This window comes from Oculina patagonica, chromosome 5 (genome assembly GCF_052425735.1).
Source record: "Oculina patagonica isolate OP01 chromosome 5, crgOcupat, whole genome shotgun sequence".
Taxonomy (NCBI): Eukaryota; Metazoa; Cnidaria; class Anthozoa; order Scleractinia; family Oculinidae; genus Oculina; species Oculina patagonica.
In genome coordinates this window covers 4,687,851-4,705,199 of record NC_135762.1, presented here as the reverse complement: position 1 = coordinate 4,705,199, position 17,349 = coordinate 4,687,851, and the positions used below count along the sequence as shown (strand labels likewise).

The 17,349-nt window shown below is 37.1% G+C and overlaps 2 protein-coding genes across 2 annotated transcripts in view; both read right to left on the bottom strand.

The window, feature by feature from the left end:
- The window catches only part of LOC144653880 (QRFP-like peptide receptor), a 46,665-nt gene that overhangs the window by 26,602 nt on the left and 2,714 nt on the right, over positions 1–17,349 (bottom strand). The window lies entirely within an intron of this gene.
- Positions 1,548–3,993, bottom strand: LOC144653999 (G-protein coupled receptor 54-like). The gene has a single exon (XM_078514124.1). It carries the CDS (start codon positions 3,356–3,358, stop codon positions 2,240–2,242), a length of 1,119 nt encoding a protein of 372 aa, XP_078370250.1. The 5' UTR covers positions 3,359–3,993; the 3' UTR covers positions 1,548–2,239.

The window sequence follows — 17,349 nt, the reverse complement described above, 5'->3', positions numbered from 1 at the left end:
TATGGGAATATAATTATAAGAAGGCGAACAAAAATATCGTCTTCTTTTCTTTTAGAACAAAGAACGTCAAACTGCTTTACCTGATTACAAGCTTAACCAGGCAAAAGGGTTACTATGGAAAACTACAATTGTTTTGTCACACAAGAGGTAATTCATGAGTCTTGATATGACTTATTATTGCCCGCTCTAAATTACCAGCGGCTTGTACTTGTAATTGATATACGTTTTATTACGAAGGCTTTAGAACTTTTTCGCATCGAGCTTAGAGAAAGTCTATTCGGATTTTGTGTGTGTGGATTAAACTTTCCTTATTATCTGGTTTCAGATATTTTTTGACACTGACTAAAAAAAAATTAATTTTAAAGCGGCACATAATTTTTTATGATTTAGAAAATGTAATACGCTAGCTTTTATTTTTATGAACATTTTTACCCTTAAAGTTGTCGATCAGTGCAAACTTTTACTGAATGAGACGAGTTTAACTTGAAATATAAATAAATGAAAGTTAATAATTCAAAAACAAATATGCACTACTTGAGCATAACGTGCGGTCAACCCTTAGCTATTTTTCGGAATTTTAATTTAATTATTGAGAACTAAAAATTAAGCTTAAAATTAGGTAAAAGAAACGATTTGATGAAAAAGAAAGGTCGACTCGAGAGCTCTAAACGGATAAAACAAAACAATCTATTAAAATGTCAAGGCGGAAAAAAACAACCTGAGTGTTGGTGTAAAACTTTGCTAGGTTCTGCAAGTCATTACTCAAATCCAGTCATTTCCTTCAAATCTAGTTAACGAGGCATTTTTCAGCTTTATATTTTGATTTTTTGCTTTCTTTAACGTTTCTGCACGTTTAAGGTCATCAAATCGATAATAAAATGTTCGACCTGTGAGAAAATTAGTGTAAGCAGCAGAAAACTGAACACAGGTATAGCTACAGGTGAAAATTACTTTTCTTTCAAAACACGAAGTAATGTTTTTAACACCCGCGAAGTTCTCATTAAGCAAACAATAAATTAAAAGCTAAATGCATTCACTTGAAAGCGTTGTTAAATAAGAATGAGGGAAGAAAAAGCAGTAGTTCAAATATTTGAAACAATTCAGTGTCCTTGTTCAAGAAGAGAACCAAATAAAGTATTCAATGTATAAGCTATCAGGCTTGACATAGGAATGAAAATTACGAAAAAGGAAATTAATTCTCAGGGATTTAGGACCAAATTTTTCGACAACCTTTTGTTCAGTCCGCAAAGGCGAAAGCCCTTCAAAATTGATATTTTAATGTTTGTTTATTTTCACTAATTGTAACTGACCGGTACTTACTGTTTTCCCTGTCAATCTTACCAAGGACTTTAATTTCGGCTCCTATTCTGTCCCGCCATTGATTTAATTCCTTCCATTTCAAGTCGCCTCAAAATTCAATCCTCATGTGCTTGGGAGGTCAGTATTAATTACATTTCAAGATCCCTAACCGAATTAAAAGCCCAAAACATTTAACGTAACTAAATTCTGATTTTTAGAGATCAATGCTTTATTTCTAAATGGTTTTTATTTAATTATTGATACAATGGCTGGAAGGTGCATTGTTGAACACCAAAACTACCCTCTCTTTTTATTTCTCTCTTTTTTTGTCAAAAATCAACAGAAGCATTTTTAAAAAGACTGAATGCCTCTTTTTAGTAATCATTGCTACCCGCCTTTAAAAAAGATAGTTTGAAAGCAGGTAACTGTAACTAATTCTTATTTTTTTAGAAATAACATAAATGCAAATTTCCTGTATTTCGAATTCCTTAAGCGCTTAAACCCGATAGCTAAGAAAAACAAGCAAGATGTTAATATTAAATTTCTTTCGTTTTCATGGTTATATAATTATTGCTGAAGATAAAATTTAAAACCTGTAGTCGTGGAACACATTATATTATTATCAACATTTTCAGTTAAAATCACAGATCATGAGCGTGAGTTGTGTCTCTTTACAAACGTTTTTCATTAAAAGCTTAATTCATCAAGTAATCAAAACAACTAAGCCAGCCGTACGTTTTACATATTTACACAATTTTACATTTCAAAGCTTAAAAATCATTTTTTGCAACTTCGCAGTGTTTTAGACAAAAGCGAATTTTTATTAGTTTTCCCCAACAGAAACCAAAGAATAATCCTTTATGACCCAAAACGGAGTTCGTTTGATTAGTCCTTCTAAATCGTTCTGATGTTCTTAGTTAACGCGGGGAAACAATTAAAGTCACAAATCTTCAGAACTCGTATTTCTCAATCTTCTTGTCCTTGCGCTGACTTTGTGACTTGTCGAATAATGGCTTCTTCGAACGAAAGCTAAATGAGTGTCATCCGCGGCACAAACATTGAAGCAGCCGGACCGAAAATCGTTACTCATAGCCGATAATATTATCGGGTTAATCACATGCTTGAGGTAATACATCGCCAATGTTATTAGTTCCACGTAAAGAAACTCCGGCTTGCCTGCCGTTTCTGGGGAGAATTCCCAGATCAACATGATGACTCCACGCGGAAGATAACAAACTTGGAAAACCAGCATCAGTACTATTAGCATCCTGACAAGGCGTTTCTTCTGTCGGGCCCGGTCGCTGAAGTTTTTCTTCATGGAAAGGTTTGACTGGTAAGAGTGCATGCTCGATTGGATTTCGTTTTTAGCCCTGAGCGCGCGGATGACGTCGAAATAGGCTGCACTTTGGAGCACGAGAGGCAGGGTTATGAAGAAAACCACGAGGTACATCTCGTATGCGATCTTATAGCCAACACTGGGAAAAAATGGAAAACAAAAGAAATACCCATTGGGGTATAATTTGTTCTGGAGAAAGACTAGCATGGGGACACCGCTCGTCACGTAGCAAACAATCCAGATAAACGGCACCGCCATCTTGACGCGATGTAGGGTCATCTTCGGTTTGAATGGTGCCACAATGGCTCGATGTCTCTCCAGAGCGATTACAGTCTGCGTAACGACGGACACAACCACGAAGACATCTTGAAGTGGAGACAGGATATAGCACATTACATCACCGAAGAGCCAACCGCGGTAGATCTCGATGATCCTCAATGGCGCCGCGAGCACGCAGACTCCCAAATCAGCCGCACAGATATTGGCGATGAGAAGGTTGCACGGTGTCCTCATCTCTCGCCAGCGAGAAAGAGTCGCCACGATTAGACTGTTCCCCGTCAAACCAACGAGAATGATAAACGAGAAAAAGAATGTGGTGAGAATGACATATAGCTGAGATAGTGTTTCTGGCGTTTCTTCCGTCACCGCTGGAGTAGTATTTGGTGGAAAGCTGCTCGTGTTTACTGTCATGTTTCCCTTGTGAAGAGTCGAGTTCGGAGTCATTTTTTCACCACCCGCTAACCTGTTGTTGTTGAGATTCAATCCACTGAGATACCAACTTACGGCAGATCTTTCATCAGCTGCTTGCACATTAACAGGATGAAGTAAAATTCAATTTTCTTTCCGTGTTGCCGCGTTAAATAACATTTGATATTTGATGAGACGGTCCGAAATTAATTGCTTTCATGTCACAGAGAAGAATAGACGTTCGGCAGACGTGTATCCAACGCACAAAACGGACCTTAACTTTTGACGTTAATGAAGATTCCCATTAGTTTTCCCCCACAAACAATCTAAGTAAAACCGCCTTAAGCTATGGATGATAGTTAAAGGAGGCATGTCACCAAATCCGAAAATGTTTTACTTCAAGATATTTTAGAAGAAGCTTGTTTGCGCGAATTTTGTACGTAAAATAAGTTTCTTGTGAAATTTTTCATTTCCCTGCGAATCTTAGGGCGAAATAATCTGAATTTAAAAACAGTGATACATGTGCGTGATGTGCAAATACACTTAACACAAAACTATTTAAATGTAAAAACCTTTCACAATAAGTTTTGTTTTTTTTTATCGTCTGGAAAGGATAGGTTTTCTTTCATTACTAATTTCATCAAATATTGCATAGCCCATAAAAAACCTAGTTATTAAAAGTTTTCTTCACATAGGCCGCAGACAAAATCTTTGTCCGTGTGGAGCTTCGAAAAAAAATATGTTTCTAGCTACAGACGTGCATTTTTAAATAAGCAAAACAAATTAGGTTCTTTTATTACGCCGGCAATTTAGTAGACAAAATAGAGTCAAAATACAGGCTAGTTATAAACCTTTCTTATGCGGACAGTTGCATGAAAAAAGTTGACATCCCTATTTTTATTTCATTACAGGACAACAAGCAAAAACCGAAAACTTTAGCTGCGATAACAGCGAGAAAAGTTTTTCGCAGATATTTTATTAAATTTAAAGAGCAAATACTACACATTCAATCCATTTCAAAACATATGTCAGAAATAGCAAAGGAATCAGTGTAAATAACGTAGCTCTTAGTTCTTATTGAAAAGTCGAAAAAACTCATTTCATTAGATGATCTTTCGTTCAAAGCCAACTTGCCAAAACTGATAGTCCAATAGTAAAAGGAATTTCGAGGTATTTAATTTTGGGTCTTCGGATCAAGCACAAATATTAACGGGACGCGAATGGAAGGAAACGTGTTATGACATAAAACTGAAAAGAAATCAATAACTCCCTGCAGAGTCCATGCAGGATACTCATTACAATTCCTTTTTTATCAATTGTGACAAAAGCTGAATAATTTCTAATTGGACGTTTAGGAAGAATGTCTGCAAATGCGTGTTAGTAAGATAATTTATTATCATCATTAATTATTAGCCAATGGTAAAAAAAACCGCATGTGAAATACTTAGCAGAATTGAAAATTAAGTTAAGTGTTCGAACAAGAAGCTGTCAGACAAAATAAAACAAATTGGATACGCCTTTGGCTTAAAGTTCGAGGGGTTTTTATACCCATAACATGCATTTCGTATTTATTACCATCGATTCGGATAATAATCAGTTAAGCAAGAGAGATTTTAATTTTCTTCATTTGCACAGTGCTTATCTAGAATTAACCTTGGTCGGCTTGAAGCGATTCTTGGGTGTCAAAAAGCTGAAAAGTTTAAATTTACAATACTTCAAAGTCGGAGCTCAATGAAGTTAGCGCGAAAACCGCAATAAAGTTATCGCGTACTTAAATGGAAAAATTGTATTTGCTTTGCTTTCCAATATTTAAAGAACTGGGCTAATTGTCGATCTTAAAAATACAACTTCTCGAAGCGGAAATAAGAGTGTCGAAAAGTAAAACTGATTTCAAAAATGTTTCTTAATAGTTTTGTGTTAAAGATTGGGTTTAAGAGATCCCCATGCGGCTTACGTGAATAAATTATCGTTACACCTCGACGTTTCTTGAAATAACAATTTTATATTGCCAGTATATTAACCTAAAAAAAGCTATGACGTGCTTTTTTAATTCAACTTTCAATAAGACAAACCTGAGAATGGAGAAATAAAGTCTGATTTGGAGAAACCTTTGCTACCAACCGAGATTAATCTATGCGACATTTCGACAGAAACCTAAAAACACAGATGAAACACTTAAAAATTTATCACCCATTTATATCAAAGCAAACAGCTTCAGCCAGACAAAATTGAAAAGCTTCATTTGAAATAATAGCTGACGTTCTTATTAAAACGACATAGTCAGTTTTTGCCGCGCGGTAAAAAACTTAAACATAAACAAAACTAATATTGACCTTGAAAACTTTTAGCGCCTCAGTGGAAATTTTTTTAAATCGACACTAAAAATTTTAACCTAAGTGTTTAATAACATTTTTAATTAATTCTGCGATAAATCAATTTCGTTATTACTTTTTCTTAATTAATCGGGCGTGGCCGATTTATAGTTTACCCTTTGGTCGTCCTAGAGCGTAGTCTCCTGGCGCGGCCAAAAAGACGGGGATAGCTTGGGGTTGCTACAAAACCGCTACGGGTGACGCATACCGCAATGGTTTTCATTTTAGTTTTGACAGGAAATCGTTGCAGGCACACTTGGTCGACTTTTGGGTTAATGTGTAATCAGGTTGTGTTTTTTTGCTTCGGCGGAAGGACAGAGAAAAAAGCTTACGGGGCAAAGTACAGTATGGGGCCCAGTTCTCGGCCACTTTTGACGTAAACTTGTATTTCTTACCTCAGAAGAACCGCAGGAACTTGAAATTTCTCCCAGAGCTAGCTACATTATTCAGCTTTTTGGTGTAAAGCTATCGACCGGTCAAAAATTAATTTGCCCGAGCAATAATAAAAATAAAAGCTCCATTTGTGGGCCCAGTTCTCGGCCACTTTTGACGTAAACTTGTATTTCTTACCTCAGAAGAACCGCAGGAACTTGAAATTTCTCCCAGAGCTAGCTACATTATTCAGCTTTTTGGTGTAAAGCTATCGACCGGTCAAAAATTAATTTGCCCGAGCTATAATAAAAATAAAAGCTCCATTTGTGGGCCCAGTTCTCGGCCACCTTGGCCCAGTTCTCGGCCACTAAAAAGCTTGTGCGTAATTATCTGTAAAAAAATGCTCAATTAATTTTCACAGTCATAAAATCACTCTGTAAACCTATTTATACTATATCGATCCCAAATTATTTTTATGATGCTTTGTTTTACTTTAGAAAAGAAGGATTTTAACGCGCCTAGTTGCCTATGTGCAGGTTCTGGCAAAACCGCATTGTGTGACCCGTGCATTTAGATGGTTTATTTTGCAGTGAAAAGGTCTTGAAAGATTTAGGTGTTGTAGAAATAATAGACAAGACAAGAGTCAGCTCAAAACTTAGAGATAAGATTGAACTTTATTTTTAAAACATTTATTTCTTTCATTCTGGCAGCAGCAGATGAAATTATATTAAAAACCAAGCGCTAAGCTGTGATAGCGAGCAGGGTGGCCGAGAACTGGCAAATACGCAAACGTCGCAAGAAAAAATTTCGAAGTAAATTAAGACCAAAAAATACAACGGTTCAACGAAAAGTTAACTAAAGCAGAAAGCTGAATTATTCTACGTTTCACATGCCAAAAATTAGCTCGTATGGTGGGGGCTTTTGGATAAAATACGAATTTAACTACATCCATGAATTTGGAGCCGTAAACAAACAACTTTTTCGGGAATGCAAATTCACCTACCTCCGCGTAAACTCGACGTGTGAGCTTTCTATATCGAATTGAACGATCAAACTCAAGAAACTTAAAGCACATGAATCAGTCTATCGTTTGAAGGAAATACCTTTTTCTTTTGATTCAACTGGAGTGTGAAAAAACGCGTTAAACACAAAGTGGCCGAGAACTGGACCCGCCGAGAACTGGGCCCCATACTGTACTGATATTCACCATTGTGAAATTGCACTTACTTTGACAAGTTAAAGTTATTTTTGTAAATGAAAAAGGTAACGTCATTGATGTCACGCAGTGTTTTTTTTAGCAAACTAGATGGTTTGCTGGTTTCTGACTATGAATGGGGGTGTGATCTTGCGGTATATTTTTTGAGCCTGACTCCGCCGTAAAACTTTTTTTTTATTTAGCAAGAACTGTGTCGATTTTCATTTCTGAACAATTGGTCGTCAAGTCGTTTGTCACAAAGAGTAGAATGTTTGTACAGCATGTTTTGGAATTATTTTAGATTTGGTTAGTAAGACGCTTCTGAAGACCTGAGCAAAACATTGGGAATGTACAGTATTAATAGGAACTTGAATGGAATTTTTCACAAGTTGGATAAAGGTATCAACTGAAAAAAATGGAATTCAAAATGAGAACTTGGATTTTGTTGTAATTAAATTTTATCGCGGATTGGATGCATAATATCACGGCTTTGAAAGTCTTCAAATAATTAGAAAGGTTCCTTTCTTCCTTTTGATCTTATTGTTATTTTCATGTATTGATTATTCGAAAGTGGTTTTCGTTGATACGAAAAAAAAACGGGTTTTCACTGAATTGCTTGAAGTATTTTTAGACGTGATAATATTGGCTTAATCAAATTACATTGTGCACGAAATATTTGTTATTCTTTTGTCTTGAAACTTTGAGGAAATTGAAATTTTTGTTTGACAGTAGTGTATGAAAGGCATTTTATAGAACTGAATAAAAAATAAGAAACATTGATAAAGGTTATTTCAAAGATTTATTTTGCCTGATTTTGAAGGGTTTCAGGAGTTTTAAAGAGTGCTGGTAAACGGCTGTATGTTGTTTGTGATTACGGATCTTATTTAGTTTCGAACGCTCTAATTTTTGAAAGGTTAAAACAGGTTCAAACCGGGCGGTTTCATGAGTTTTTTGGGTAGAAAGGTACGGTGGTGGTCAAAAAAAAAATGTTTAGAAAGGAATGACTGTAGTAGCACGTAAGTCGGAGGTTTGCGTGAGTAACGGGGTATAGTATGCGTGAGCTGGATTTCCGGCGTCATAACGGCATGTTTTGTTTACTGAAAGATACACTCGACGTTTAGTTAGCTTAGTCGGCTTGGGAAACTATTTTAACAAGCAGCTATTTCAAAAAGAAACAGTGTTTCGTTTCCAGATTTCGGAAGGGTGAGAATAGCGTAATGTTTAAGGAGAGATGGGTTTGTGGTTTACTTAATTTGGAGAAGGTCCTAGTGTATGTTGAATTTGCCGAATTTATGCACGAGTGAAGAATGAAAAGAAGATCTTCATATTCAGTAGTAACTTAACTCTATTCAGACCCGGGGGGGGGGGGGCTTTTGAGGCCCGCGCTGACTTTGAACTTTTATAACTTTTTTAAGATTTAAGCAAACGCTGCCAAACTTTCTGAGTTTTCCTAAAATTTATCTGGCAACAAATTGGTAGGGTTGGATGATATGTCAGGAACTTGACATCACCATGGCAACGGCATTTTGACAGGCATGTTTTCCCAAAATTTGTAATTTTTCGTGTTTCTGTTAATAAAAATCAACTTAAATGGCATTATTTTTTTACATTTTTACGGGTTTAAAGCACAGTTTTATTCATTTTGAGTACTTTGCAATGATTTTGGGTGGTGTTCTGGTACAGTCGAAGCTCTCGTAAGCGGACACCCTCGGGACGTGAAAAAAGTGTCCGTAACTGGAGCTGGCTGCTTACGAGAATGGTTCTCGTAAGCGGCCACTAGAGGTGTAGGGGATAGATGGCAGCTTCGGGAGCTTGCCCAGCTAACAATAACCGGGCGGACGTGGATGACGTCAAAACAAACACTAAAATATGGTACTGTTATTACTGTAAAATCATTGTTACGAACGGCAATGTGAAGTTGATTGATAAAAACAAGATACAGAACTTTTTTATAGGATTTTCTTTGGGGTGTCCGCTTACGGGAGCGTAAAAACAAAGAAAAAGTCTAATTCGTAATCTATGAAAGTGTCCGCGGCCGCTTACGGGAATGTCCGCTTACGAGAATGTAAAAATACAGAATTAGTATGGGAGTAAAAACGGGGTTTCAGATAAGGCGGCCGTAAGTAGAGCTGTCCGCTTACGAGAGTGTCCGTTAAGAGAGCTTCGACTGTATTTTGGAAAAAAATTTGAAACATCAAACCACAAGAGTAAAATGCAAGATCAGAGCAATGCAATTAATTTAAATGGTTTTGAAACAAACAATCCTAAAATAAATCAGTTCCATAAATAAAGTGTTTTGTGACTACTGATCTCTAAAGAAAAGCAAAACAACACTTTAATCGTAGATGAAATTATTACCTTTTGACAAAAAGCTTGAGGTATATACTTCTCTGAGTTGATCACATGCTCAAATCAAATAAATGCCAAATTCAAGACAAACCAAAACCTTGGTCGACAAGAACAGAGATAAGCACACTGTTTCGAAGCAATTTCTTCAAAATCAAATGCCTGTTGTCACTTTACAAAGACACGTAAACAACCAGGGCAAATTGATGTAAAAGCTACCAAACACAGATTTTTAACCGGGATTTTTAATTGAGCAAAATTCAAGTTTAAAGAAAGTTTTATGTTATATGTTATATATAGTCATACCAGGGTTGTATTCAGTGCTCGATCCGCGCTGCACGCTCTCCTGGCAAATATAAAATAATCTCCACAGAATAAGACACAGCCAAGTTGCTTCTGTTGTCAGTGTAACAGCCTTGCATTGGTAACACTGATAATAACGATTTGCATTTTTGGCGATACTGTGGAGTTTCGATCAGACTGCGATGGCTTTGAATAAATACCAAATAATGTTTATATCATTAATTTCATCTCAGAAATCTGCTCCAGCAGTTGCAACGTTAGTTAATGTTGAGCGTTACATCAACTAAGGAGACGAATTTAGTTCGACACGGCAGTTGCACACCTTGCTATACGATACTGTCCACACAAAATTTAAACTTTGAACAGAACTTAATTTGACTGTCTTCTTTTTCGTTCTCAACTTTCCGTGCAGAATCGAATGTTTTTGCGACGTACGTGACACTGATCACGCAATTCCGGGTACATCCACGCGAGAACCCACGCAATTTTGCGTGTATTCGCGCTGTTTGTGAAGTCGAAGATGCCGTGAATTTTCCTGTACAAATAGAATAGGGCAATCTCATGAACTGAAATTAACTTTGTAACTCACCTGCAATTATGCACTTCTCTTTTTAGCGCACTTAAGCTCTACCGTGCGAGCAAACACGAGATACGCTAAGTCATCCCGTTTTTCTTTGCGCTTGCAAACACTGGTTGGTGGAAATTTACTTCCGTTTCAGAATAATATTAAACGCTACGAGAGCTTTCTCTAGTTTCCTTACAATACATCGCTTTAATCAAACTTAAAACCATTGCAGTCGTTAGACATTTCTGTTTGCAACGAATCTCAATATTTTTGGTCATGCTGAGGAATATATTTCCGATATTTGAAGCACATGTTTTTACGAAATTATTTTGCCATCGGTCATACGTATTTACTTTGTGGTTACGACCGTTCTTATGATTGGATAGCAGCCCCCCGTGCGAGCAAACACGACAAGTCATCCCGTTTTTGTTTGCACTTGCAAACGCTGATTGGTGGAAATTTACTTCCGTTTCAGAAAATCGCTAGAATGTTTACTTAACAATTAAACGCTACGAGAGCTTTCTCTAGTTTTCTTACAGTACATCGCTTTAATCAAACTTAAAACCATTGCAGTCGTCAGATATTTCTGTTTGCAACGAATCTCAATACTTTTTTATCGTGCTGAGGAATATCTTTCCGATATTTGAAGAACATGTTTTTACGAAATTAATTGCCTTCGGTCAAACGTATTTACTTTGTGGTTACGACCGTTCTTCTGATTGGATAGTAGGCCCCACTGTGTAAATAGTTCACATCGAAGCCAAAATAATACCGTATCGTTTCTGAGGAAACGAAACAAAAATGAATGTTGTAATAGTTAATTAATAGTAATCTAGAATTAACCCACTCTCGATTGGAGTCTGTTCTGGATTCGCGCTACCTTTTCGCTGCGAAGGAATTTTGTAAAATTTCGCTAGTGGAAAGAGGTACTGTAAGAACAGTATCAATAACTCAAAAGGAGGAACTTCTTTGTAGCTCTGAATTAAGACGTATGATAAAATTTTAGAATAAGAAACTTTCGATATATGGTTTTCATATTGTTTTTGTCAATTTCCTTTTGTGGCAGATTTTTTGAGAATCAGCTTTTCTTTCGTGTGATGACAGACACAGGACAGAACGAAAGGTGGATGAGAAAGATGCCGAAGATGAATAGGCACCGAAAAACGACAAGAACCGTCAAGGACTTATCTTTAGAGGGCGGGGAGTTTTGGCATACTGTATTTCGAGGACTGGACTGGACTAGTAAAACGCGGACTAGTAAAACGCGGACTTGTAAAACGCGGACTAGTATAACGCGGACTAGTAAAACGCGGACTTGTAAAACGCGGACTAGTAAAACGCGGACTCAGGTAAAACGCGGACTTGTAAGAGGCGGACTAGTAAAACGCGGACTAGTAAAACGCGGACTTGTAAAACGAGGACTAGTAAAACGCGGACTTGTAAAACGCGGACTTGTAAAACGAGGGCTTGTTAAGCACGGACTTGTAGAACGCGGACTTGTAAAACAAGCGCTTGTAAATCGGATAAAACTAAACGGTTTAGCGAGCGAAACAATTTGTGTTTGAAGCTCTTGTGTGTTTCTTCGACGGCATATTTCTAGCTTTTTTGAGCACTCTATGGTCTGTTTTAGCGTGGAGATGTTTTTGCAGTATAGCACATGTTCGTTCTGCAAACCCCTACTAAAACAACGGGATTGATGCTATGAGTTGTGTGCATATGTTTCTTTCTTTCCACTACTTGACGTCTGTTAAGTGCAGTCGTTTGTATTGCTCGCACGAGGTAGAACGGGGCCCGTCCAGAAATCAACAGTCAATCGTAAATAAAGGTGACGGGCCTACACGACTCCTACGTTCGTGACATTAGAATATTTGCCGTTAAATGTTTAAATTCGGTCTTTCGACCTTATTTGCTTCTGACTTCTTTCTGAGGGTACTGTTTTAATTTGGGGGCAGTATGTGGTAAATAAAGGTGACGGGCCTACACGACTCCTACGTTCGTGACATTAGAACATTTGCCGTTATATGTTCAAATTCGGTCTTTCGACCTTATTTGCTTCTGACTTCTTTCTGAGGTTACTGTTTTTTTGAGACATTATGTATTGAAGAGAGCCGTAAGATGATTGTGGCCAAGGAATTCGAAGTGTCTAGAGGCGTTTTACTAGTCCGCGTTTTACTAGTCCAGTCCAGTCTACAAGTTAAAGACACATCAAGACCACCCCACTGTGAATTGCCACAGCACAGACAAAATTATAGTCAATATCTTATGTGTTTTAAGGAGAATTACATAAGAACCAAGGCATGTCTTGTCTTGCCTTACATTGACATGCAATAATTTGGAAATACTAAGCTCGTAACAGTTTAAGACAGAATCCTTCAGGAATTTGAGTAACATTAATTTTAGTTACGCAAAAATTGAGCACCAGAATAATTTAAATCCTTGTGTTCTTTCATACCTTGTTAAAGGCTTGACATGTGATAACACCAACATAACACCAACAACAGTTCTTTATCAGTGGGGATTGAAGAAAAAAATGGAAACATCATCACACAGTTGACCCCCATGCAAAAACACTCCAGGATGTCACGGGACTGTTTGGTGTCCGTCTGCCAATTTCTAACTTCAAATTCCAATGTTAAATTCACATTAAATTTTCAATATTTCTTAGTTGTCTAAATTTTACTAATTCTTTTAAAAAAACTATCACCTGCCAAACATCCCCAAAAATCACTCAAAAAATTACAAAATACCGCAATACATAGATACATGGGATGAGTGAAGTTTCCTTGGATTCCTTGAAACACCAACAAGATATTTCCGTTTAAGGTGGCTGATAATGGGTTTCAGTATTTCCCAGTCCTTATACTTTGGTTCAGGACTAAAAGCCTTCATCAATTGCTATTACAGTAATGGTATGAAACAAATGTTCAATCATTCATCAACAAGTTGTAATCATTTTCTTGACAATAGTAGTTTCCCGGTAAACAGTTGTAGTACTGTCCCATCAAAGTGCAATGCCTGGAAAATACCGAAAAGCACACGACCTTCAGGTGAAACCGCACCTTACAGTATTACCAATACACTGCACTTTGCTAAGTCTTAAAACTTTACATTGTGTAGTCGTCTACTTCAATCGTTTATTTGTATTGTGTGAGATACATTTATAAATTGAAACCATCATGTCATTAAGTAATAATGCAATCTCGACAACGTTCTAGATATTATATTATGCACATTAATACAGCTCATGCAAGCCCTGTGACTTACAAAACACAGTCGGACTGAGTGCTACTTAAGTAACTGCTTCGTGGTTTCTGCTGTACTGAACCCTGCCTTTCAAGGCAAAGCGCCCGATTTTAAGCTTCTCAAGCTTCTCAATGTTCTTGTTCAATAACAAATACCTAGCTCTGTTTGCTCTTCGTCTAAAAAAACGAAGCCCGCATTTACCTAATGCTCCCTGTTTGGAGGAACGGTTAATTAGTTCTGACAAGCGCGCGCTATCAGTCTGAGCAGGTGATTATGCTTTAACATAATGCATGTGTCCTGAATAGTGGTGTGGACACACTAGACTTTTTTTCAGTTTTGAAAAATTTAACATGTGCATATTTTCAGTTTCCACCATGTAAATTTGCAGTTTAATAACCTTGCAAAACATTTCGGACGATTTTTAGTTTGGACAAAAAGTGTGAAAAAAAAAAATCCGTTCGAATTTTAAAGCGTCCGAAATATTTACAGTATAATAATTTGACAAGGAGAGTTCTGAGATGGCAGAAATAGTGCAAGCTGTACCTAAGGAACTAGAACCAGATGATCCTTATGAAGGCAGAACATTAAGGCCCCTGGAGCTCCTAAGCTTTCAGTTTCCTTTCTTATTGAGCAAACTCTAGCTGTGACATGCCTTGAGATACCTAACGGTTTGATAGTATTTGTGTTATGTTCGCGTCGGTGTATCCGTATTAAAAATCTTGAGGCTGCAGTAAAACCATCATTTACACAGATGTTGTTTCAGTCTAATTCGTGTTTTGTAGGCCGGCGTAAATTTACTTTAGCTATGTTATGTGTCCCAAATTTTTGTCCGAAATTTTTCAGAAATAAGATAAAAAGTGTTCGCATTCACCGCAAATTAAACGTCAGAAAAAAAAAAAAACGCCCGAAATAAAACGTCCGAAAATTTTTGCAATTAATGTATCCGACATGAACTTATTACGGGCTCAGGTGCAACTTGTATGAAATTATCGAAAACTTACCGCCCACTTTTAAGATAATGAATATTATCAATGCAAAATAAACCGTATAATGAAGTGGCATTTTTGGTGTGCTATCCGGAGTTTCAAGTCAAGTAAAAAAAATTCTAAGTCAAACTGGCAACGGCTCAGAAATTACATCCTAGCAAGAAAATATGACGTACTTATATGAAGTATTACAAATTATCTTGATCCTAGTAAAAGAAAATAAGGTTTGCATACAAATACTCCAATTACTTTTACCGACCGCTTTTAACAGCCGCCACAAGATGGCGAGCGTAGTGAACATGTACATTTTTTCGGTAAAATCCTAGTAAAATTTAAAAATATACATAATCAACCAAGTGCTTTGGGGTTTCGTAACTTGTAAGATTCATTATTCTTCGAACTGATGCACACGATGTTTGACGCCAAAATAAAATAGGTCAGAGTGAAAACCTTCGTGAAATTTACTTTACAGTAAAAAAACAATTCAATTATTCTGAAAAGAAAAATACATGCAAAGAAGAAATTTCATGATGTTGTAGACAACGTTATACACATAACAATGTTTTACGTGCATCTTCTAAATGATCTATCTCTAGCAAACCTGGTTTATTTTGGACTTTTATCATTTTGTAATATATTGCTAAAAGTAAAAAGTTAGTACTAAGCCAACGTGTGTTTTACGAAGAATAGGAAGCAGGTAGGGTAACCCTAGTGCTAGGGTTACCCTAGCAAGAGGGTCACGTAGAAGATAGCCCGGGTTTACAAGCAAAAATTCGCAGGTAGGGTAACCTTACTACCCGGGTCAACCTACTACACCGGTTACGCTTCAGTTAACCTTGTAACATTTTGTCGTAAGAAGCTGTTATTCGAAAATAATTCCGTTCCAGTGCAAAAATACGACAAATTGTGAATGAACACGATGTTTCTTGGTCACAATTCGCTGTTTTTGTCGGTATTTTTAAACATATTTAGCTTCTTGGAGCCAAAATAAAGTTGTCCCGGGTAAGCAAGTTATCCCTAGAAGAGCGTTTACAAGGCGCTAGGTTACCCTGGCGCTAGGGTAACCCTAGCGCTCAGCTAGGGTTACCCTAGTGCTAGGGTAACCCTAGCTGCCTTGTAAACACGTCGATGAAAAAAAGAAGAAATGTGGGAGCGCTAGGGTAACGCTCCTGCTAGGGTAACCCTAGCGCTAGGGTTACCCTACCTGCTTGTAAACAGGCCCTAACAAATGTTCCTCGTCAGATATATTTGTTTTTCAATTTGTTATAACGTTTGCACGAAGATGTACATATTGCCGCAAAAAGCAAATTAGCAATACTCACTGTCATACTCGTTGCCAAGTTGTTTAACTAATGGCTTAAAGCTGTCTTACTTAATTAAGTTATTATAAGTCAGCTCAGTTCGAAACAAGAATGCACTTAACTTTTGCACATCTATTTAACGGATACAAATGGAGAAATTTGAATCTGCCTGGAAATAACTTGTCATATCTGCAAAACAGTACTCAGTCCAACATTGGAACGTAGCAACTTTGGGCGCAAGCTGCGCGAGGCGGTTGGAGGCTGGGGAGAAGTGGGGAAACAAAACTTACGGTTTCCCTGGGGCCATTCATTACTTACTAAGAAGCTTGAGAAAGTTTGAACCTCAAAACACACACAGTGCACACACAGTGCACGTACTAAGAAAAGAAAAACTGTCTATTCAGGAACTTGCGTTTTTTTTGTCGAGAAAGAGAGATAGGTACTTCATATGCGTGGTCTATATTACGAAAATGTTTCAGCTTGCTCGTAACTTAATCCGCACAAAAAAATTAAAGTTAAATATCAATTTAAGGTTGGACCAGGGGGAGGTTGGGCAATTACCAAAAGTAGAGGAAACATTCATAGACAGCAAGCCAAAGCTAAGGTGAAGCTGCATAGACTAAAGGTGAAAAAACTTCTTGCACAAACACAAAACAGAAAATAAATTAATTCTATAGCTAATTCTGATATTGTTAAATAATAAATATCGAATTCAAACAAATTAATTGTCACGAATATTGTCACAATATTGACTCTAATTGATTCGTAAACATTTCTGATTGTCAAAATGGATTCGTTCAACAGATGGTGAGGAATCTTCCAATCCAGTTATTTCTCTTATTATACATTGTAGTCGTTAGCTGTCTTCTTATTGGCTTAGAGCCTACCGCTAATTCTGGGAATCCGCGCAACCTATACAGATTAGTGAATCTGCTAGCAGATTATTCACTAATCTGTAGGTTGCACGCGCAATGCATGATTTCCAACGCAATGTGGCAGGCATCTGGCGGCGAAGGAAATTCATAGTTCGTCGAGTCGCCTTTTCAACCGAGCAATAATTTGACCTAAGCTGAAAAATTATTGAGCCATTAAGTCTCGGAAAACACAAAATAATTGACAAAATTGGGAAGGAACTATTCCACAAAATACTTTTAGGAAAAAGCAGGACGACAAGTAGGAATTAGCACAATTGTTGAAACAGGTTGAAATCGTTTAAAATTATTTTCTTTACCAAAAAAAAAGCAATGTAACATTCGGCTTCGGCTGATAACACTCACCTCGACCTCGATTATTCCGGATATCACAAAAATCTCATCGAATAATTGTTTATTATCGGCCATCATC

Coding starts and splice junctions, on each gene's coding strand:
- LOC144653999 (XM_078514124.1), bottom strand. CDS start 3,358: ATGACTCCGAACTCGACTCTTCACAAGGGAAACATGACAGTAAACACG.